Source organism: Pyxicephalus adspersus, chromosome Z (assembly GCF_032062135.1).
Source record: "Pyxicephalus adspersus chromosome Z, UCB_Pads_2.0, whole genome shotgun sequence".
NCBI lineage: Eukaryota > Metazoa > Chordata > Amphibia > Anura > Pyxicephalidae > Pyxicephalus > Pyxicephalus adspersus.
This window is the reverse complement of record NC_092871.1, coordinates 58499341-58523945: the sequence shown is the minus strand read 5'-3', so window position 1 is coordinate 58523945 and position 24605 is coordinate 58499341. Positions and strand designations below refer to the sequence as shown.

At 39.3% G+C, this 24605-nt stretch overlaps 1 protein-coding gene across 12 annotated transcripts in view; it reads left to right on the top strand.

Moving 5' to 3' along the window:
* The window catches only part of TRAF2 (TNF receptor associated factor 2), a 46229-nt gene extending 21722 nt beyond the window's left edge, over positions 1-24507 (top strand). For all 12 annotated transcript variants that reach the window (XM_072429829.1, XM_072429831.1, XM_072429824.1 and 9 more), the window contains 10 exons: positions 4366-4580; positions 5888-5966; positions 7657-7755; positions 13953-14114; positions 16589-16663; positions 17560-17634; positions 18394-18741; positions 19177-19354; positions 23151-23299; positions 23940-24507. In XM_072429829.1, coding sequence (XP_072285930.1) covers positions 4378-4580; positions 5888-5966; positions 7657-7755; positions 13953-14114; positions 16589-16663; positions 17560-17634; positions 18394-18741; positions 19177-19354; positions 23151-23299; positions 23940-24158 — 1587 coding nt within the window. In that variant the 5' untranslated portion in view covers positions 4366-4377 and the 3' untranslated portion in view covers positions 24159-24507. The remainder of the gene's footprint in view (positions 1-4365; positions 4581-5887; positions 5967-7656; positions 7756-13952; positions 14115-16588; positions 16664-17559; positions 17635-18393; positions 18742-19176; positions 19355-23150; positions 23300-23939) is intronic.
* Positions 24508-24605: the final 98 nt, after the last annotated feature.

Here is a 24605-nt window from a genome sequence, read left to right as displayed (position 1 = left end):
AACGTTCAATAATATTGAGGGTTTGGTGGGTGAGTTCAAACCCTTAGTATTCAGTAGATGTGATTGACATCCTGTAGCAGAGCTGAGCACAGGACTGTTACAGAAAGGGGATGGGGAAGGAGAGAGGGTCTGCGAGTGGCTGGTTAGGGACTAGGGAAATGTACCCTAGTCAGAAATCAGGAGAGAAAACTGGGGAGGGAGGGGGAACAGGAAAATACTGTCACGAAAGACAGTAAAAAGGGGAGCGTGTGGCTTTAAGGTATAGGAGTACTACAAAAAAAACTCTTGTCGGGGTGTCTTACTTGGAGGGAAGTGAAGGTGATGACGAACAGAACCAGTGGCACACCTACTGCTAAATGTAAATACTATGTTTAGGAATAGTTGGCATGGGGGGGCACCACGAATATGGGGGATCAAAAACCCATAACGATATAAAAGATCACAGAAAAGTAGCAGCAGTAAAATCCTGAGAAGGGGCAGTAAAGCCCACCCAATTGTAAACTGGTTAGCCAACAGAACAAATCAGAAACCATACCTTGGGCACTGGGCAATAAACCTCCAAAAGTGGTACACTGTTTTTAATGAGGTTTTTTTTATTTTTTTTTTTTTTTTATATTGTAGACCTGCAACTTACCAAAATATGTCCAAACAAGGGTCTAGTAGATATGCTGAATATAAAAATGTTTGAAACACACAATCATGTAAAAAAAAAAAAATTTAAAATCAATTAAAAAAACACAAAAATCAACTAAAAAAAAAACACCTCCCTTGTGTAGTAAATTTTAAAACGGGGCAGCACAGAGTCCAATGTCACATAACCACATAACCATAAAAAATTTTGTAAAAATGTTTTGAATTTCCCGCCAGACCCCCCGTCGACGGGCGCATGCACCGACGTCATAAGGAATCACCAAGGGACGCATACGCGAAGGCAGAGCGTTCTAGTTCTGTCTGTATTTCCATGCAAAAAGCGTTACATTTTTTTGCCTGGAAATTTATTTTACAGTGTAGGCTATAATTCTTAGGCGTAATATAACTGTACAGTAGCTTATATAATATATATTTTATAAAGATTACTTTATATTGGACTCAATACAGCTATTTTGTATTGAATCCAATACAAAATGATTTGAATTTCCCACCCTGCTTCCCGCCCTACCGACATCACTAGGAAACCCTGGGGATCGTCTCTGCACACGCTGGGTGAAGACAGAAGAGAGAAGACATCTCCAGAGGAGCTGTGGGGACAAGGTAAGCATTTTGTTTTCAGTTGTAATCTGATTGTCATACCATGTTGTATGACAGTGAGATTGCACTGTAACGCTTGATTCTATTTTTAGCTACCCTGAGCCTAGATCGGGGTAAACGCTTTCAGCAGGTTTTTTTACCCCGAACTAGGCTCAGGGGAACTGCCCAGAAGGTTAAATCAGTGTGAGTATTGTGTCGGTGTCAGCCCAATACAGCAGACACAATAAACAGTAGTACATCAACAATAAATCCCAAGAAAAATGCAGGTGGATAAAAATGGGATAGACATAAAACTGAGCGATTAAATCAGTGTGAGTATTGTGTTATTACATATAGAGGAAATGGTGGAATATAATCAGTTTCGATGAAGGTGTATCCCTGCGTGGAGAGCGGGGTGTCGTAGAGGGGTGTTTGCATTCTGCGGGGGGCTCCTCCATGGTGTCCAGCCAATCAGGGTCAGTAATAGGATCTGAACCCAGGAAGCCAAAAAAGAAAGGCAATTGCGATGGATCATGGAGTGAAAAAAGTGGTGTAGTTCTTGGTCACAATGGAATGGGTGTCCCCATCTGTAGCGGGCGACTGTTAAATCAAGCAATGCCTCCAGCATACGCCTAATCTGTAATGTGCAGGTGGAAAGATCCAGGAAAATTTAGATTCTGCCCCCATCAAAATCTATTGGCCTTGTCCACCAAGCTCTCTGAACAATCTGCTCTTTCAATTTGAAAAAATGAACCCTGCATAGGACATTTTTTGGGCAATCATTCTGTCTCTGTGTGCCATTCTGTGCACTCTGTCCAACTCGATGTTTTCCACCACTGGCCGCCTTAGAGTGCCCAAATATAACTGTGCTCTCAAGGTTGGGGCCTGCCATGGCCTCAGGTATCCTCTCAGCTTTAAGTCATTCCTGCAGCCCCTCTTTTCTTGATCATCCAGGCATAAGGTTAAAGAAGAGACCACTGACCTGACTTGCTGATGAGATTGCTTCATTGCTGCAGTTCTAGAAGAAACATGTATGGCAGAGGATTCCAGCGTGGACACCTTGGCATCCATTGAGTTAACCTGCTGATGGGAGAGCCTCCACTTCCCTACGCATAGAGCCCTCTATGCGGGTGGCCGGAGACTCCATGTTTGCCTTTATCAACTGAAGCAGGGCATGCAGGTCCTGGGGTAGCTGATGGGGAGGGTGCTGGAGGTCCAGAGAGCGCACTGGAGAGCCAGAACAAGCCAAGGAGGGGGCAGGAGAGGAGATGGGGGAAGAGGTAGCAGGGCCTTGTGATGGGCAGGGGGAACTGGCAGCATCCGCTGGAGCCTCGTGGCCAGCTTCTGTAAAAAGCGGCGGCGCCATCTTGGAACTGCTTGCTCCCTTTGTAGTCAGCGTGTCAACAGGGAAATATTTCATAGGACTCACGCCCCAGAGTCTTGCCGGCGCCCTTCTGCTTCTTTTGTTTGATCATCGGAGCAGGACCGTAGGTGGAGGAAAAAACCCGGTTGGATAAGCTTGAAAAGCTGAGATGTGCACAGAGCTCCTGTATAAAGTAAGCTTGCGCCAGCATCACATAGCCACACCCCCATATTCCAGTTATTTATATGTGCTGCATATGGAAGATTTGTGTGTCAGTAGAATTATTTGATCCCTTTGGGAGTCGGAGAATGATATCCTCATATCCTCTTGCCATGCCTCTTCCTATGCCATTCTGGGGCCTGGAAGTGTAGTAGCCTTGCCAGTTCTGAAAGCGTGTGGTGTGTCATGCTGCTGAAGGCAGCTACATCCTCTGTGCGTCTCTTAAACTAGGGGTCAATGCCGTGGACTTTCTCTTTAGAGGATGTAATTGCGGGCAGTTGGTATCTCATGGGGTGATTTATGCGTTGTCAAGTGTAAAAGTATCCCAAATGCATTTACCTTTCAGTCGTTTCAGTTTAATTAGATGAACTATTCTACAAAAAAACAAATAATTAGTTTTATTTATGGTCAGTTTTTTTTTTTGAAGGAAAACTTGATAATCTTCTGTACAAGAAATTGGTAAAATATGGTGGAGTAAGCAATTAAATTGTAAAAGTTAAATTAAAAATGATTTTCAGAGAGATGTTACTGTTCTAAATATTTTTCTCATGAAATGTCACTTTAATGGCATTGATTATCCAAGTGATATTAATGATGTCATTGTTGTCATTGTCCGATGTTATAAATATGCTTGTTTGTTCTCATCGTGCAAGGTAGAGATTAGGTTTGGGCCACATGATCACTTGTCTTCTATTAGTCATGTTTCCTTATGACATATATGACTTGGCATTTTTTAGTGTATAAAGTCACTAAATGTAAAACACATAGGCTCTTAACCAAAGAAATACAAAGCGGTATTCACAGGTAACATTTTCCATTTAAATGTAAAATACTTTTTAAATTAATATTGCAAAAGCCAATACATTTTTAAGTTCATTAGGTTAAGTTATAATTTTTCCTATTTTGGTGTGTTTGGGCTTGTGAATTTAGCCTATAGTGTGTACGTTCTACATGGAATAGGAAAAACACTATGACTACTAGTCTAATACTGAATTGGTGCCCTTTAGTCCACCAAAACAGTTACCCCCTCCCAAGGCGTGGACTTCAATACACCTCTAAAAGCGCCATGTGGAATCTGGTATGAAGCAGTTATTTTCCCCAGTTAATTGATACACCTGGCCATCCACAAGTGAAAACAACCTTCTTTCATTGCTTCGTAATCCAGGTTCTGACCTGTGAATGCCCAGTAACCTGCCTAAACAAACCAAGCAGGAAACAGATGAGAAGGGTAAGAAGCAGTAATGTTTCTCCTTTTGGCATAGTTCACATGGAGAGGCGAATTCACCATACTGTAATTAATATTTCTGTCCACCCTGGAGTTTTGGATGCCCCTTCCACCTTTGTGATTTGACAATACAAGAAAAATTCAATCCAGCAGGAAACGTGGGGGATCCTCATAATGGAGACAGTACATTTGCACACTCAGACATTTGACACACAGATCTAATCATTTTCCCCAGAGGGTTTAGACAGTACTGTCGTCATTCAGGAGTGTGAGCCCTTGCATTGTCCATTTCAATGACTAACTATTCCCACTTTTTTTTTGCTTTTTTCAGTGCTTTATTCACATGGCTGCTGCAGCCCCGCAAGTCTCCATTCATTCTCCACCGGGTTCTCTGGAGCTCAACCAACCTGGCTTCAAGAAGGAGATCCTTGGGATCAAGCTTGAAGTGAAATACCTCTGTTCTGAGTGCAAGAATATTCTTAGGAGGCCTTTCCAAGCCCAGTGTGGACACCGCTACTGCTCACATTGCTTGAGAAAAATAGTCAGGTAAGAAGCAGGGAAATTCTAAAAAAAAAAGGGGGCACCTGGGGGGACTTATTTAGTAGTTTCAATGTTCACCTAGTACAATCTAATTCATGATCTGATTATTTTGAAAACTGAAAGCTGGGAGAAGGGTTAGCAATAAACAAATTACAGAAAATGTCTTTTTCAAGTGTGTTCATTCCCAAACAACATATAATCACTTTTCTTTCACTTATTACCCAGTCACTTCTGCTTCATCAAGTGACGATTGATACCCGATACTTTGAGTGTGAGGGAACACATGCCTTTTTCATTGTGAAAGTGCTGCTTAAAAGTCCGTGAGTTTCTGATGAAGGTTGGGGAGACAGGCCTTGGTCTTGTGTAAGCTCGAGCTAAAAGAAGTCCGATCTTGCACAGGCTTCCATTCCTCACTGCTGATGGTTGAATAGAACTTTGGGAAAATTGGAGAAATATATGCTGCTGGAAAATGGGGCAAAAAAGTTCATGTTTTGATTTGTGTGCTTATCAAAGCACAGGTTCACTTTAAGTAATAGAAAAGCTATATTACAGAGAGAAAATTTTAGCAGTTTAAAGGGCCTTCATTCCCTAAAGCACAGTGTTTCTCATATTAGTGGGTGAACGTTAATGAATCATCCCTGGTTTCTTACAATTCCTGAAAGCTCTAGTATCTCAAGGGTTCTCTGGTTTAGGAAGTTTTAGTAAATATTTATTTTGCAGTGTAGATTTAGGAATCTGGCTTGAGAACTAAAATGTAATTCATTGCAGCTTGCCGGTCTTTTGTTGTGGTGGCTTTAGTAGTTTTCTTTTTCCCTTATTTGTACCTGGTGAACCAGCCAATAACACAATCCTGGTTTTGAGGTGACAATACTCATTCACTGTATTGTATCTGTGGTGGAGCAGTGTGGTCACCCTAGGACAGGACTAAAAAACACCACTACTTCTACCCTCATCCATAGCATTGAGGGAAGGGTTTAAGTATTCCTCAAAAATTGCTGTAAACGTAAATGTAAAATGTAAATGACAACAGTCAACACAGGCAGAGAGCACAGGAATTTATTAGTGGACAAGATTTCTAGCTCAACATGTACTTTGCACTTAACCAATTGATACAATAAAATACTTCAGTGCTGTGTTTAACAGACCAAAGGATTAAGAGAAGTTCATTGTCAGGGTTTATAAGCACTTTATAATATAATAGTCACATAATAGTGAAAGTCATTTTGTCCTTTGTCGCAGGATACTCTGCTCTCTGACATATTATAGCAGTAAAAAGAATCTGTATCCACTGTCTGCTCTTTGGCTTTTTTCAGCTCTGGTCCTCAGAAGTGTGCCGCTTGCATTCAGGAAGGCATTTTCGAAGAGGGGATATCTGTTTTGGAAAGCAGCACAGTACGTAACCTAAAGTCAATGATTATTTGTTTTTCTTTTCTTTTTTTTTTCTTTTTCTTTTTAGTGATGAAGGGTTAGAACCTGTCAGGTTTCTTTGCTCTTTCACATTGGGTGGATTTCCCTTACATTCTGTCTTTATCAGCTTTTTCAGCTTTTTCAAGGAGGTTTTCTCATTGCTTCTCCTAACATCACATCATACATCCCTTTCTTGAAGCAGTGATATGTCTGAGTATTCAGCATTCCCAAGAACATCACTTTACTGGTAACTGTGATGATCTGGTCTTGTACATTTCTAAACCTGAATAAAGACCCTACAAAGGAATGCTTTTATGTGTTGAATGTGAAAGATTCCTATTTAATGGAATGTCTTACCAGTAAAATACAGTACATTTCTAGAAAAGGAGCAGTTACATACTCATGTCTGTTATGTTTACATAAATGTCTGTTTCCCCCACCCCTAGGAATGGTCACAATCCTAAGATCATAGACCTATTCTAATGTCAGTGTTTCTGGAATTCCCCCCACTTACACAGCTTTAAAAAAAAATCTCTCAATACAGCCCATATAACTGTAGCTTTCACCCATGAAGAAACTTTGCAACATTTCTCTTACTGGTTTGCTAGGTTCATTCTGCTGTCTGAAAAGTTGGACAAGCTGCTTTAAGTTTTGTCAGCATTGAGATTGGTCTGCAGTGCTCCGTGTGTCTCCTTTAGCTGCCAGTCTGCAGCCTGAAAAATCAATGACTTCAGTAAATTATGTGGTGGTTACCTGATCTGGTTGCTTAACTGCTTGTGTCTAATATGCAAAATACTAAAAAGCCATTTTTCCATTATTAAAAAAGTATTTTTTAGGTTGACTGACTTTTCAAAGTAATTTGCTGTAGCTTGCTTAACTGGCTCTAGACTTATGAGTAGACAAAAGAACTGTGTCAAAGGGAATTGGGAGTGTTCATGTACTTGAGTGATTGAATGCTTTGAATTCACTAAAAATATTAAGACAAGAAAGAAAAAAAGCCATATACCATGTCCCAGCACCTCTTTGTGAAATATTTTCTCTATAACAGACTCATGTTCATGTGTTTGTTACAGATATCAAAGGCACTTTCTACACCATGTGCTGTAGTATCATAGGGTCAGAGGGTAAAACCACAGAAAGGTGGAGAACAAAAGAAAACCAACACATCTTTGTCACTGGACTAATGGGTCAATCTACCCAAACCTGATATGTTTCTTGCAGATGATACAGGGCTAAAGGACTTTTTTTGTTAATACTACTGCAATTGTATGTCAAATCTCCACTGAGGTAACTGGTAAAGTCTAGCTTGTGGCCATTTCACTGAATGCAGTGCTCCTGGTAATTCTTCTGCTCTGGTGTGTGTAACTCCAGATATGTGCACTCTTGTTTTCATTCAGTGTCTTTCACATCCCCATCCTCTTCTTATTCACAGAATGCAAGGTGTGTCAATCAGTTAATGAAAAGCCCATCTCTCTGCCAGCAAAGAAACTGCAGCTGTGTGGGAGGACTGTAATCATTAGTACCTTCATTTGTTTTTTGTGCACTGTCCTAATTAGTGAACTTATTAGGTTTTCATGATTTAAATATTTGCAGTAAGTATGTATCTGTGTGATAAATGATATGGTACGATGAATGGTATACAGCATTTCATCTTTATTTGTTTTGACATTTGCAGGCATTTCCAGATAACGCTGCACGGCGAGAGGTGGAAAGTCTACCTGCTATTTGTAACAATAACGGTTGCTCGTGGAGAGGCACAGTCAGGGAGTATGAGGTGAGATGTGCAGTGCTCTGGGAGCCTTGTAACCGTAGCCTCAAACCCTCTCTAACAATATAATAAATTCTTGGCTCATCATAACTTTTTTCCAGAACAAGTTGAAGTGACTTCTTCATCTATACAGACTTCCTTTTTAGTAATATGAACTGACAGGCCTCATTCATTGATAGACCTATATTTAATGTTTCACATGTACCTAAAAGCTTTACATTTGACCTTTATTGAAGGAACACTTCAGCTAAAAGTGATATATACCCTAATTCCTGTGTGTTCCAGCTCATTCTCCATTCAAATTTTCTGTAATATAAAATTAATATATGATTCAGCTGGGAAAGTCATTCACAAAAGAACGGTTTAGTGGTTCAAAGAGACCCTCCCCAAACTAAATATATTGCAGGTAAAAGCACAAAAAAGTGATTCCTTGCTGTGTTTTTTTCCACAAATTATTTTGTTTAATTTTCAATGTGCCTTTAAACTTGCCAGCAATAGCACAGACTTTTCCTTCCTAGTACATTAAACTCATCTTCTGAGAATGTCTTAATATTCTGTGTTGGCCAAGCTTGCTCTGCTTCTCTCCTTTTCTTCATTCACCTTCCTAATTTGCTGGAGAGAGGCACAGGGGAATACTATCATGTGTCACTTTAGTGACCTGACTGCTTCAGCTGCTGACATTACTGTTAGGAGAGTTGCTGATACCACTTTTTAGGATGGTGGTGACCATCAGATGTCTCTGGGTTTTTTGGATGTTTACGTAGGGGATTATTTATAGGTAAATAACATGATACTATATTTAAAAAATCACATGTTCTCTTATGAAAAGATTTTTGTTGAAATACATACTCTGGTGGCTAGGTCTCTTTTAACCACCTGGCCGTGGTTCGGGGTAAAAACACTTGCAAAAAGTGTTAAACCCGAACCTTTCTCAGGTGGTTAAAAATGTAAACAAACGTTATATTGCAATCCGATTGCAAGTCTGTGGAGAGACCACAAGTGGAATTGTAACAGTATACCTTTCTAGTTCAAACTAAGACCAGATAAAGGGTCACAAAAATATACAGAGGTCTATGGGGCCGTTTTATTAAAGCTTCCCATTTCTGGAGAAGATACACTTTCATAAGTGAACCTGGGTGATCCAGCAAACTTGGAATGGATCTGGTTCAGGATTAAAAATATTTGCTAACAAATAGCAAATTACTTTTAAGAAATCCATTCTAGGTTTGCTGGATCACCCAGATTCACTGATGAAAGTCCATCTTTTCCAGCCTTGGAGAGCTTTAATAAATCAGCCTTTATGTAGCATTTACCCAGCAAAACTCCAAATGCAGTCATTTCAGCATTTAGCCAATGAGGGAGAATTCTGTAACAATTTAGCAGCTTTAATCTTTAATTAGACCAGCATGTATTAGAACACCTCTACTGGGATGGGTTTAGGTTTAAATTGCAATAATTTGCAACTTTTAAGTTAGTAATTACTGAAGGGAGGAGCCTGCCATTATCTGTCATTGATATGCATCGTGTAAAAGGCATCATCCTGATCACTTTAACACTAAATCACTTTGACAATCTGATACCAGGATCAAACAAAACATTTCATTAAAAAGTAAAACTGTGGTTTTAGTTTACAAATATTAATAATCTTGTTTTACTTTATTAATTTTCAAAGTAAAGGTAATTACCATTCTATAGTGCCATGTTTGGTATTACAGATACGTTTGGAGCTGCATCTTCTAGTGGCTGTCTGTCTACAATTCACTTGAATAACTTCAGTTTCTTAAAAACTACAAGTTAGAGTGTAGGGAGTGTATTGTTTTCAACTCGCCGGACCTCACTGCTAGAATCACAATAGGAGAGGAACAGTGAAATTTAGTCATGCCACAGCACTACCAAGCAATAGTGCACATATGAAGGAGCACATCATATGTACATATATCATTTTATAGTATATGTTCATTGTTACCAGGTTTACGCTTTGTTCTCCAGAAAAATTGTATTATTCATAAACATTTTTCTGTTCTCCCCATTTATTAACAAAAGTAGTTATTTAACACTAAATGATGCCTTTCAACTGGACAGGCAGCTATCGGAATTACCAAGTAATGATTAGCCTGATCATCACTTCATGATCGCCTGTTTGTGCTTACCCCTTTGAAAAGTGGAAAAAACCATGAGCTATAATGGGAATATTTAATACACCCATGTTGCCAGATTTTTTGTAGCAGTAAGCTGCCGCTACCTCTGCATGATTTTTTGTAGCAGTAAGCTGCTGCTACCTCTGCATGTAAAGTGTATGGCCACAATGCATGTCTGTTGCACCAGTGGGTATTTATCACGATTTTGGCGAATGGCAAAAAGTGAAAGTCAATACTTTGTTCAGTTGACTGTCCTTTTGTATCATCAATACAGGATATTATTCTGGTATTGTTGGAATAAAAAAAGTGTCTGTAAAATATAGGTGTGATCTGATAGTTATTTACAATAAACCATGCAATTTTTTAATACGTCAGTGTTCAACTAAATACAGTATTTGTACAGTATTGTTTGGATTGGAATTCTTTGGTATATATAGTGTTGGTTATTCAATTTTTGATTTCTACTTGTTTGAACTATTTTTATGGCACCAAACTTTTAATAACTTAAAACCATAAGAAAAGCCAATTCCAATTCTAAACAGATGAGCTGGCCATATTTCTAACCTGTAATCCTAGTTCTACTGGAGATGGTGTTAACCTCCAAGCCACCATGCTGCCCCAGGAAAATGTAAATATATACAGTATTTTTATTCTGATTTTATCTATGTAACAAACAGGTTACTCCTTTTGAGTTCATTTGTAAAACATGCAGGGAAGTCCCTGGATCAGGGCCAAGGTGGAAAGTCCCTGAAAGTAAAAACCACAGGCTGTCTAACCAGAACATATATCTCACAATCTATTAATTGCCACATCTCCTCCAACTATACAATTTCTGTATGATCAGGAGTTATAAAATACAGACTTTCAGGGCAAACCTCTTTTGTTAATTTAAAAAAAATGTATTTAAAAAAAAATAAATATAATATCATAAAGGCATGCAATTGATAATGTGTATATATTTCTATTTTACCAACAAAAATATATAGCAATCGTTGTATATTTACCATTCCATAGCAGGTACCTCTGTCACCTATATGTATGTCAGCGCAAGTAAAATCAATCCAAGAACTCCACAAGCTGTACTACAGTACAAATGGACAGATATCCAAGGGACACAAGCAATCCCACCTGAAAATATCACGAATACTTTGTTTTTTTTTTTTTGTTTTTTTTTAATAGGTATGGGTTTACCCTTAATTTTACATATCCGCCAATGTGTATATTCTCATTAGCTGAGGCATGAGCTATTCGTATGCAAGCCAACATTGACTTAAAAACACATTATACATTAATCCGTTTAGACTATGAGAAACGAATTGCCTAAAGGTTTGACATTTTCTGTAATTTACCAATCTGACACAATAAAAAAAGTGTATGTAAATGTGTAACCCACTGGAATTGTGATATGGTCAATACATTTTTTTTTTTTTTTTTTTTATCAGTTTTGCATTTGGTTAGCGCCCTTGTTAATACTGTACAGTAGCATTGGACAGTATCTGCACCAAGGTTGCACAGGAAGACCAGATACAGGAGGACCAGATGCATATCCTTGAGTGCAATTGCAAAAAGGTTTGCTGTGTCTCCTAATACAGTTTGGAGAGTGTGAGGGAAATATTAGGAGACAGGCCTTTATACAAGTAAAGCTGAACAGGGTCCTAGAAGGGCAACAATTTGGAAACGGGAATGGCATATGAGTCCTTATGTGAGGCTTTTTGTTCTGATATGATACAGCCTGGATGCACTGTGGTGAATTTTTTTAATGCTGCCTAATACAACATTTATACCATCCATGGTGACTGGTTTTGCAGTTGGTCAATGAAGGTTTGGGGGAGGCATATCTTTGAAGGGTCTCAAAGACCTCGGTGTACTAGCTAATGGCATGCTAGCTATTGTTAGGTAATAAAATGTTCATGCCCATTGTCAGGCTGGTGCAGTAAGGCCTGAGTTCCTCCTGGTGCATGACAATGTTGTCCCCATGTGGCTAGAGCCTAGGCAGTTTTTAGATCGGGGGTAGGCAAACTTTATTGGACACAAGGCCGTTTATGGGGTGGGCAGGAGTACACTAGGCCGGATTCTAAGTCCTGCTCTAATGGCTACGCCCACCACCAGGGAATGCCCCCTGAAGTGAAATCTTGGCGGAGAGGGATTTCCCTTCAGGGGGCGTTCCCTATTTATCGTGCCGGCGGAATATTAACGCCGCCCGCGGTAAATAGGGGAGCAACAGCAAGGAGGCGGCTCAGGAGCTCTGACGGCTCCAGTAGTTCCTAACACCCCTGGCAAATCCGGCCGGCATTAAACCGGATTGGCCAGGGGACGTTAGGCCTGGAACGGACTACCGGCTACGACGTATCTGGCCTAAAGGCCAGAGTTTGCCGACCCCTGTTTTAGATAATAATGGCATTGATGCCACTGACTAGCCTACAAGTTCCCTTGATCTAAATCCAAATAAAACCCTATTGGGATATTTTGTATTGGTGCAGCCATCACCTCCAGGTAGCACCACAAACTGGCCAGGAATTTTACTGATAACCCTGATCCTGGTTTTGAGTTCCGTCAGAGCACTATTTTTTATTTACAAAATGTATTAATAAAGATTTTTAACATGAATATATTGCTCATCAATTTTATTATGCAATTTCTGTGTTCCTATAATTTTTTTGAGCAGTGTTCTTAGTTGTGATGTCTTTTCCTGGAGATATTCATGGTGCAGTCTCATGTGCAATGCCCATCCACCCTAAACTTGTTTTTTTTCAATAGGCAGGATGCAGGCCATTTGGCACAGTGTTGATATAGCTGTTTGTGTGATCTGCATGGAATGTTTATCATGACTCAACATTAACAAATGAATTGTAATTTTGCCCTGCCTTTAGGAAAATATGCCAGGTACCGTTGCTGCCTTTCCTATGAAAATGCCAATCCCTGACATCATTACTTAGAGCCATGTCAAAGTAACTAAACAACCCACCGGCAGCTTCATTGCTGGCCGGCTGCTTTTCTACCATCGACAACACGCTCACCTTGATGACATGGCCAATTTTATTTCCACCCTTTGTAATCTACAGTTTAGCACTTGGAGTATATATAGCATTCTGTGAATGAAAGTGACTCTTTTAACACTTTAAAATAGAAGAAAGGCCTCTGTGTTAAATATTTGTAGTATGTACCAGTTCTCTCACCCTGCCGACTTTGCTGTCTTAAACTACTATTGATAAATTAATCTTTTGCATTGGTCACATTTCAGATTGTTGCACCAGCAGAGCCGACATCCCACACACACCTGAAAGTTTGCTGTGCTCGACTGTGAATAAATCAATCAGGGCAAAAGGAGTGTTACATTTTTACAATGAATAGTCAGCGCACAAAATGTGACTATCATAGTTTTAAGCTCATCTACACCATGGGAAATTTAGATTTTTAATTTTGCCTAACTCCTTTAAAGATAACACCAGAGGTTGGACTAAGTCGTCACCCTTCAAGTCTAAGTTGAATCCCAAGTCATTGACAGCAAGTCCCAAGTCAAGTCTCAGGTCCCCATTTGTCCCAATATAGAAACAGCTCTGATCCTGTTCTTGAGCACAGGATCGCTTTCTAAGTCCACAGCTCCTCCCCACCTTTCTTGCATTCTAAGTTTTCTCCTTTGACAGCTGAAGGTGTAGGTTCCTCCCTTCCCCCTTCAGCTGTCGGCAGAGAAAGCAAGTTGCGAGTCAAGGTGCAAGTCGCTGGGGAAAACCCCCAAGTCGAGTTGCAAGTTGTTCATTAGGCGACATAAGTCGTCTCGAATCCAAGTTGGGTGACTCGAGTTTCAACCTCTGGATAATACCCATAAAGGCATTTATGTTATGCTCAAACATATGGTTATGTATACTGAAGGGGCCATCATCAATGTACACTTCTGCTTGCACACTTGCAAAGGCCCTGAGATCTCATGCTGCAGAGAAGGATTCTTGGAAATATCTGTGTTTTTATCAGTGTGTTTTTGTATCCTACTCCACCCCAACCACACCTCATAAGCTCACATAAGACACTCTATGCTGTAAACATGGAATAACAGCGTTCTCTTTTCAGGCCACCCATGAAGGGAAGTGCCTGTTTATGCTAGCACCCTGTCCGGCATGCAAACAGCTCATCAAAGTTAGCGAAAAGGACTGGCACAATGAGCGTGAGTGTCCAGAGCGGAAACTAAATTGTAGATACTGCAAACTTTCCTTCTACTTCCCGGATATCAAGGTACAACATGCTGTTTCTGCACTTCCCCAATCCTCCTTATGTTTCCTAAATGTTTGTTTTAAAGCATTTATATGTGTGTTTCCCTCATTCCTTCCTAAAAATGCACAGCAGCTAAAATTCCAGATCAGGGTGACAATCTGAGTCCTTTCATTGGCTTCTAAATAAAGCTGAAATTATTGACCCAGACTTGGAAGTCAATAATCACGAGATTTATTTCACAACTAGTGCCCAGAAACTTAGAAACGCAACTGCCAAGGTCAGCCCATGATTGCTGGTGCCATATATGAAACTAACGACATGAAATAGGAGTTTTAACAGTTGCTCTCCACAAGAACAGATTACAGAGAAGATGTCTAAAGCTTGAGCTGGCACTTTGTGGGGAGAGGGATGATACAGCTTCAGCACTATCAGTAAACCCCCTTTCACAGTACAGCAATAAACATATTAGTTCAACTGTAAAATGTGCAAAAAGAGTGTTGTGTTCAAGGATGGGTTCAGGGCTGTATAAGGTAACAGTAAACCGACAATAGCATTTGCTTTAAATAAGTAAACATAAATTGGACTGTCTGTAAAGTATATGTAAACCATAACTGGATTACATTTCAGGACCTATTTATAACAGTACAGACATGGTGTGCAAGCAGCAAAGGATTTACAGTTAGGTCCATAAATATTTGGACAGAGAAATTTTTTCTAATTTTGGTTCTGTACATTACCACAATTAATTTGAAATGAAACTCAGATACAGTTGAACTGCACACTTTCAGCTTTAATTCAGTGGGTTGAACAAAAAGATTGCATAAAAATGTGAGTATCTAAAGACTTTTTTTTTAACACACTTCATTCACAAAAGTAATTGGACAAATTAAAAGGCTAATTCATGGGCTGGTGTGGGTAATTCCTTCGTTATGTCATTATCAATTAAGCAGATAAAAGGCCTGGAGTTGATTTGAGGGGGGGAATTTGCTTGTATGTGGAAGATTTTGCTGTGAACACACAACATGCGGTCAAAGGAGCTCTCCATGCAGGTGAAACAAGCCATCCTTAAGCTGCAAAAACAGAAAAAACCCATCCTAGACATTGCTACAATATTAGGAGTGGCAAAATCTGTAGTTTGGTACATCATGAGAAAGAAACAAAGCACTAGTGAACTCGGCAACTCCAAAAGACCTGGACGTCCACGGAAGACAACAGTGGTGGATGATCGCAGAATCATTTCCATGATGAAGAGAATCCCCTTCACAACAGCCAACCAAGTGAACAACACTTTTCAGGAGGTAGGCATATCGATACCCAAGTCTACCATAAAGAGAAGACTGCATGAAAGTAAATGCAGATGGTGCACTGCAAGGTGCAAGCCACTCATAAGCCTCAAGAATAGAAAAGCTGGATTGGCACAGTTCTGGAAAAACATTCTTTGGACAAATGAAACCAAGATCAACCTCTACCACGATGATGGCAATAAAAAAGTATGGAGAAGGTTTGGAACAGCTTATGATCCAAAGCAGACCACATCATCTGTAAAACATGGCAGAGGCAGTGTGATGGTTTTGGGTGTGCATGGCTGCCAGTGGCACCGGGACACTAGTGTTTATGTGACAAAGGACAGAAGCAGTCAAATGAATTCTGAGGTGTTCAGAGACATACTGTCTGCTCAAATCCGGCTAAATGCAGTCAAATTGATTGGGAGGCGTTTCATAATACAGATGGACAATGACCCAAAACATACAGCCAAAGCAACCCAGGAGTTTATTAAAGCAAAGAAGTGGAATATTCTTGAATGGCCAAGTCAGTCACCTGATCTGAACCCAATTAAGCATGCATTTCACTTGTTGAAGACTCCACTTTGGACAGAAAGGCCCACAAACAAACAGCAACTGAAAGCCGCTGCAGAAAAGACCTGGCAGAAGAACGTTAAAAAGGAGGAAACCCAGCATCTGGTGATGTCCATGAGTTCATTTCAGCTATTTCAGCTTTTTAATTTGTCCAATTACTTTTGAGCCCCTGAAATGACGTGATTGTTTTAAAAAAGGCTTTAGTTCCTCATATTTTTATGGAATCTTTTTGTTCAACCTACTGAATTAAAGCTGAATGTCTGCAGTTCAACTGCATCAGAGTTGTTTCATTTAAAATTGTGGTAATGTACAGAACCAAAACTAGAAAAAAAGTTGTCTCTGTCCAAATATTTTTGACCTAACTGTATTTCTTCTTTTAGGATTCAGTGGAACTTCCTGTGACATCATGGCAGCTATTATCATGGTCAATTTTTAGTTTGTAAGCAAAGTGTTTCATGCAAACTGTAAATAGTAAAAGGCCACAGCTGTAATTCTAGTCTACACAAGTAGCAGTTTCTGACTTTTTTTTTTTACTTGTCAAGTTTTCCATTTGCCTTATTATAGACAATGTTCTGGTGTTACCATTGGATTCTGTAATACATATAATTTGACTAGTTTGTATATTTCTGGTATGTATAGGCTCATGATGAAATTTGCCCAAAGTTCCCCATGACGTGTGAAGGCTGTGGAAAGAAAAAGATTCCCAGAGAGAAGGTAATTTGTTTCTCCAAGAAATTGTTTGTCTCCAGACCCTGAAAACAAGTTAAGTTAAGGTATATTGCTAAAGAAAATATTCCAGGTACAATTGCTGCCTTTCTTATGAACACTGGAAATATGATGATGGTGGTAATATATCACAGTTACTGTAAATAGGACAATAACGTGCCTACCCTTATCATTTAATAGATCCAAAAAAAAAAGACAGATTTAAGCAGGGTTTTCGGCACAAACGGTGTATTAAACATACATTACCAATGTTTATATTAGGATTTGTCAATTAAAAAATGCCACTGTACACAACTAGTGGTCGGGTATAATCCTTGAAGTCATATGATTACATAATACAATACACAGTAATCAAAAGTTGGTTTGAACCACCTTATTACCCTTGGGGTCCAACCACAGACAAAGCAATTTTTTTCACTAGACATATAACAACTTATCAACCTATATATTGTTGACCATATACAGTGTTTGATCATCAAAGCATGTTGTTGGATATACTTGGCGCGTTTCGCCAGATACAGCTTCTTCAGGAGTATTGACAGCATGCATAGATTATTTGCGTAAATTGTATCTAGACCAGTAGATAATGTTTAAATTAGAATTTATAATGACTCATACAAGTATTATATTGTAGATATACACTTTCCAAAATAATGAGCTCTCTATAACATGATGATCTATGTTGTTTAGAGCACACATTGATGTCCCACTATATACATTGGTTATTAATTAATTAATAACAAACAGATTTTAAGCCAATATAAATGGATGTCAGACAATAATTAATCCAGAAATATTCACACTTACATGTTTTTGTGGAACAAAAGTGAATTGTTTGAAGTTGTATGCAAGATCAGAGGGATATAAGTAGTCTTTTGTTTCAGTTTCAGGATCATGTGAAGTCGTGTGGCCGGTGCAGAGTGCCATGTCGATATTTGGTGGCTGGTTGCACAGAGATGGTAAGCATTGCTCAGTGATTTACTGTGGCTGTGATGGCTAATTAGCAATTACAGTTAAGATTAAATACATATAAAATGTTTTTTTCTACCAAAAACTAATAGTTGCTGGATAATGCATATTGTAAAAGAGAAAAGGGAATCTGTCTGGAAAGTTCCATTCTGTTCAACTGAGTTCCTGCTAGCCAGCACCAATTTGCTACTGTGCCTGTCCTGTTTGGATTTTTAATTCAGCTATGTTAGAATCATTAGGATGGAGTTCCTGTTAACCAAATATTGTGTAAAATCTCAGTTTTCTTAGGTCTCTCCTTAAAAGAAAGTTGGTATAGTTCTAGTTTTCTGGTCCTCCTTTTTTGATGGCATCTGGTATGTCTGGGAGGATGGTATCACTGAAGGTAAGGAACTGCTTAAAAAATTATTTTAGGTCCAGTGCTTTGACCATCTATATCACAAACCAAACACTGCACAGGTAAACCTGGGCACTGTCTGATCTAATATGCCACCTCAAGGATTGTTGATATATAGAATTTAAAATACCTTTTGACACATCTGCCTAATACCTACCTAATTAAAGTGGAGTCAAAACTTCACTATACGTTCACCATAATCAAACACTTTGCAAATAGTGGCATTGTGCTACTGGGGCCCTTGGTACTGCCACAGTGATGACAATAATTTTTATTTATTGTGGGGTTTATATAATACTCTTCATTACTGTTTATTTTTCAGCCACTTGCTAACCTAATTTTATTTTGTACTTAGGTGGAGAATGATAAGTGCCTGGAACACGAGACTAAGTTCTTGGTGGAGCATTTGGCTAGAGTATGGGAGTTTATCCAGCCACACAGGAAGGAAGTGGGTGATGTCACCCAGCGTTTGGGGTCAATGTCTGTGCAGGGCAGCACATCTTCCCTGACCCTATTGCATTCAACATCAGAAACACTCAAAGATTTGCCTCAGAAGCTTGAGACATTGGAGAAGAGAAGCACAGTGATGGAAAATATTGTCTGTGTCCTTAACAAAGAGATGGAAAGGGCAAGCCTAATCACTGAGGAGACCATGAAGCTTCGGAGAACAGATCAGGAAAAGATTGATACCCTTCTTACCAAGGTGATTCCGACAAGGGTCCTGGGGTCTTCTCTGTTGATTGAAGCCTTGTGTTTGTTAATATTACCTTTTAGTGCAAGTTTGAACCTTCTTGGCTTCATAAGTAGCGAAAATTAACTGGCTTCAAAGAACAAAGCTGCCCTATGGCAAGAAAAAAGTTGCATTACCAGAGGGTAAATTTGGACCCTAGACCTAACCATTATCCTAAATTCAGCTGTTTTTTTTTTCTAAAACTAAAAGACCATTTACATTGTTGTGGGGCGAAGTTTCCATAACACAGATTGTACATGGACATCCTGCGTCCATGAAAGTCTAGTTTTATCTGGCGCAAGATTTGTTCATCTTTCTTTCATGTGTCGCTGATGTGAAAGATTGTTTCCAACAACAATAATTAAGCATGTTTATGCAGCCTTACTCTCTTATCTCTTGTTTCTTTAGGTAAGACAACTGGAACGTACGCTTGGACAGAAGGACCTACAGTTGGTAGAACTGGAGACAAGGCTACAGGAGGCAGAACTTTCAACATTTGATGGCATATTTGTGTGGAAAATTCCAGAGTTTAACAAGAAGCGACAGGATGCTATTATAGGCCGCTGCCCAGCCATGTTCTCTCCTCGTGAGTCTCTTTAGCAGCTTTGTGAAGTTATGTGGGACGTAGACTAGGTATCTGACTAAGAACATAGAGTGTAGAATGTAGGTGGCACATCACCTGAAATCAGCCAGGTGGAAGAACTACTATTGAATTTAAATATTTCTCACTTCTTAGGATGTGTTTGGAGTATAGGAGCGCATGTGATTGGAGTAGATCACTGGAAATCAGCCAGATGGAGGAACTTTTTCCCACTCATAGGTGAAAATGGGAAACGTTTTGCTCTGTAGTTTTTCTTTTTGTCACATATTTCTCTCCTATTCTGTTCAGTGTTTCCCAAAAATGCCATTTAAAAGTGGAGTTTTTATAATTTACATATTTTACCTGCCTATGCTGTGGCAGCTATATCCTATAGCTATACCCACCTGGCATGAAGGATCTAGTATCACATCCAATCAACATTCTTATCCAAGGTATGCCCATTACAGACTTCAGTAAAAAGAGAATTGCAGTCCATGGCTTAATTTGCCAAGCTACCTCTATTTCCTGCAGTTGCTGTTAGAATAAATGTATCTTTACAGAGGCATAGGCTCTTCAAGATGACTCTCAGTCAGTAAAGGGAGTTCTTATTCTGTGGATTCTAAGTGTCTCTTATGGGTCCAGGTGATTTTAAGTTTATAGAGCAATGTATTTTCGGGAGAGCTTCATGAACAGTAGTCAAGGATGTCCATCTCAGCTGTCCTCTTGCAGACTCCTCCGGGCCCTACATAGTTACATAGTAAGTTAGGTTGAAAAAAGATGATGAAGTTCAGCCACTAGGGAAATAAACATATTCCACATATAAAACCCTCTAAGACATAGTTGGTCCAGAGGAAGGCAAAAAAACCCTGGTACAATTTGCCTCAACGGTAATAAAATTCCTTCCTAATTCCATGAGACAATCGGATGTTCCCTTGATCAACAGTCACTGTTATCTTTACTTTAAAGCCTTAATACCCAGTTATATTCTGTTCTTCTAGAAAAACACCCAGCCTTTTCTCTCCTAAAGCAATCTATAGTAGTTTCTGAAACTACTTCCCGAGGGAGCCGATTCCACATTTTCACAGACCTTACAGTGAAGATTTTCTTCCTTATCCGGAGCTTAAACTTCTTTTTCTCCAGACGCAAAGAGCGCCCTCCAGTTCTTTGTAATGATCTACACAGGGTGATCATATCCCCTCTTAAATGTCTCTTTTCAAGGGAGAATAGATTCAGTTCAGATAACCTCTCCTCATAGCTGAGCTGCTCCATTCCTTTTATTAGTTTAGCTGCCCTTCTCTGCACTCTCTCCAATTCCACAATATCCTTTTTGTGAACTGGTGCCCAAAACTGAACTGCATATTCCAGATGTGGTCTGACCAATGCTTTGTGCAGGGGTAGGATTAGGTATCAATCTCTGCAGTCTATTCCTCTTTTAATACAAGAAAGTACTTTGCTTTACTAAAGTAGATATTGCAGCTTGGCATTGCATGCTGTTATTAAGTCTATGATCTACCAGAATCACCAGATCCTTTTCCATTTCTGACTCTTCCCAAATGTATTCCCCCTAGACAGTATGAAGCATGCATGTGTTTAGCCCCCAAGTGCATACCTTTACATTTATCTTCATTAAATGTCATTTTCCTGTTGTTGTTTCCTGTTGTTGGCTGCCCAGTCCAACAGTACATCCAGGTCTGCTTGTAGATGTTAAACAGTAAAGGTCCCAACACTGAACCCTGAGGTACACCACTAATAACCTTAGACCATTCAGAGTATGAATCATTAATTACAACTCTCTGGATGCGGTCTTTAAGCCAGTTTCTATCCATTTACAGATTGACTTTTCTAAACCTATTGACCCTAACTTGCATATTAACTGTCTGTGGGGTACAGTGTCAAATGCTTTAGCAAAGTCCAAGTACACTATATCAACTGCTACTCCACTGTCTACCTGTTTACTTACTTCCTCATAAAAAGAGAGTAAATTTGTTTGACAACTTTGGTCTTTCTTGAAGCCATGCTGACTATCACATATATTATTAATTTCTAGCAGAAACTCCTCTATGTGGTTCTTTATCAAACTCTCTAGAACCTTCCAAATATGGACGTTAAACTAACCAGTCTGTAGTTACCTGGTAATGACTTTGCTTTCTTTTAGAAGATAGGAACCACATTGGCCTTACGCCCATCCATCGGTACCTTGCCATGGACTAAAGAGTCTCTAAAAATTAGAAATTTTTAGAAATAACTGAAATAGCCAGCAAAACATTGGTTGGAAACATTCCAGCAGAAAAAAGTGCCAGTGTTTGGATGCTCCTTGGATGACTATAAATTGGGAAATTTCTATCTGAACTTTTTAACTACAGGCAGTTTCCAGGTTACATACGAGATATAGACTGTAGGTTTGTTCTTAAGTTGAATTTGTATGTAAGAACAGGCACAATATTTTTATAAATGCAATTAGGACAGATGTTTGTCTCAACATATTATTAGGAAGCATGGTGTCAGTTACTGTATAAAAACCTCACTGGTAATCACAAACAAAGCAAAATAAAAAAAAACTTTATGGAGCCCAGACATTCATAAACTTCTGGAGCAATCTGTGCTTTGATATGCAAAAAGAAACAACTGCAGAGTTTGTTTTAGTCTTTAAAGATTTACAAGGGTTTGCAGAAGAGCTCAGTCTCAGCTAACCTCCTGGACCAGCTGAAGGAGGCAATTAAGACGAAAAGCCGTGGAAAGTTGACCAAAGGGATCCTTTTTTTGCAAGACAATGCACCTTCACACACGTCCAACGTTGGGCTGCCAAATTGAACACCCTGGGTTTCCAATGGTCCACCATCCCCCCCCCCTACTCGCCTGACCTGGCCCTTTCAGACTATTATCTATTCCTGAATTTTTGGAAACACTTGAAGGGGCAAAGTTTTGAGGACATTTCTGACATCAAAGATGCTTCTGAGAGCTGGTTTGCAGCCCAATCAAAGGACTTTTTTTTCTAGAAAAGGTCTAGAAAAGCTGCCACCACGCTGTACCAAGTGCATCAGTCTCAGGGGGGAATATGTTGATTAAATGTGGTATTGCATAACTCTGGCACTCTTCTTTCTGGGCAAAGCCAGGAACTTCTCAGTACACCCTCCTATCTTGTTCTCATCATTCCTTATAAAAAAAAAAAAAAAAAAAAAAAAAAAAAACTTAAGATCAATTACAAATACCATCCTCTTTACCCAAGTATAGTATGTTTTGCCCAAAAAACCCACATTGAATTTAGCCCGGAATGCCATGTCTACATCCTTTCTTGACACATCATTTTCTGTAGCTTTGTGACACAAGACTTTTGGGAATGGCGAGGTACTAATTGGGCGAACGTTGGTGATTAAATGTTTAGGAAGTCTAAAAGAATTTCATGAGGTTCACAAGGTTGGTGTGATTTGGATGTCCATTCATAACTACAGTTCATGTTAATATGCATCTGCCTTATGTTTATTTACAAGAATTTATACACTGCATTTCTGAGATCATGCAGTGCCTGTGTACTAATTTCGATAACCTGCAGCAGCAAACTTGGATTACATTGACTGGTGTCTAGTCATCAAAACCTAAACTCTGGTTTCTATGGCCTGCTGTCCTTTTCACACAATCATTGCTTTTTGAATTGCATTCTGTAATACACCCATTAATGTCCCCAATTAAGACACAAGCAGTGCAGATGGAGGTAAGGCTGCAGGTCTTCTGGAGGAAGGGATCATAACAATCGATAATGATGAAGAAACTGTATAATCAAACACTGTGTTTTTCTTTGATCCAGCTTTCTATACTAGTAAATATGGTTACAAGATGTGTCTACGAATATACCTGAATGGAGATGGAACTGGTCGTGGAACACACCTCTCCCTCTTTTTTGTGGTCATGAAAGGATCCAGCGATGCCCTTCTGAGGTGGCCATTCAACCAAAAGGTCAGTTTTTCATTATACATAACCTGCCTTTAGGGGAAAAACGGAATGCACTGCTGAAATAAGAAAGTATATGTTTGTGTGTATTTAGGTTTAAGTGATTGATGTTTGCCCCACTCTCTGCATGGTTCAGAGGTCTGAATCGGGGGAAAAAAATTACTGCTCCAAAAATGCTGTTAGATCTCTTCCATACTTTAACACAACACAAGCTGTTTTTGTCGCATTGAACTACTTATCGGTCCCTTGTAAAGCAATAGAAATGTTAAATTGTAACTCCAACCAAATCTTTTTTCTGATTTTGAATAGGGAAGGGAACAGTTAGATGTTTGGTTTTAATTGCTGTCTCCAGTGCCATCCAAGACTTTGACATGAGTTGAATTTCCTGAATACCCCTCACTCTTTGTATCAATTATTTTGAGGCTAGTGGTAGTGCCATGATCTTTCAATGAAGAATCTTCAGGAAGTGAAGGGGGAAATCTCTCCACTGACCATACAGAGAGAATCAAAAGCATGACACGAATCTAACCCTTAGCATTTTAGTAGCATTTTTCATAAAAGATTGCCTATTTTTGGTTTAAAGTAGAGTTGAAATTCCCTTCTTATCTGTTAACAGTTTTGAATCTTGCTTTGTTCCTATTGACAGGTAACTTTGATGTTGCTGGACCAGAACAATCGGGAGCACATCATTGATGCCTTCAGACCTGACATAACTTCCTCTTCCTTTCAGCGGCCTGTAAGCGAAATGAATATTGCCAGTGGCTGCCCTCTGTTCTGTCCCCTTGCCAAACTGGAGGGCAAAAATTCCTACATTCGGGAAGATACAATATTCATCAAGGTTATTGTTGATCTCTCTGGGCTTTAGCATCATGGATACCCTCCCAAAACAACACGAAAATCTGATCAGCATGTCTGGTCATATCTGACTCAAGGATATTGGGTCCAACATGGATATAAGATGTAAAGTCAGCTTTGTTTTGCCATCAGCTCCATGTGTTGCAGCACTTCATTTTGGGAACCTCTTTAATTATATCAATCAAATAATTGATTGTATTATCTAGCCTGCACTAGCTTGATGTGGGTTCATACTGGTCAGCCAAAAACTTTTTATAAACGGTGATCGCTCCTTGGAAGAATTTTCACATATTTTGTAGATTAACTGCTGCTCCTCTGCATCCTCAGGTTTACTGTTTTTCTGTCTTACATTTATTTACTTTTACATTTATTTACTAAAATTGGAAATTTGTGGTGTGAAGGTTCTTTCCATTGAATAGTCCTTTCGTGGAGAAAGTGGATTGTAAACATATATATA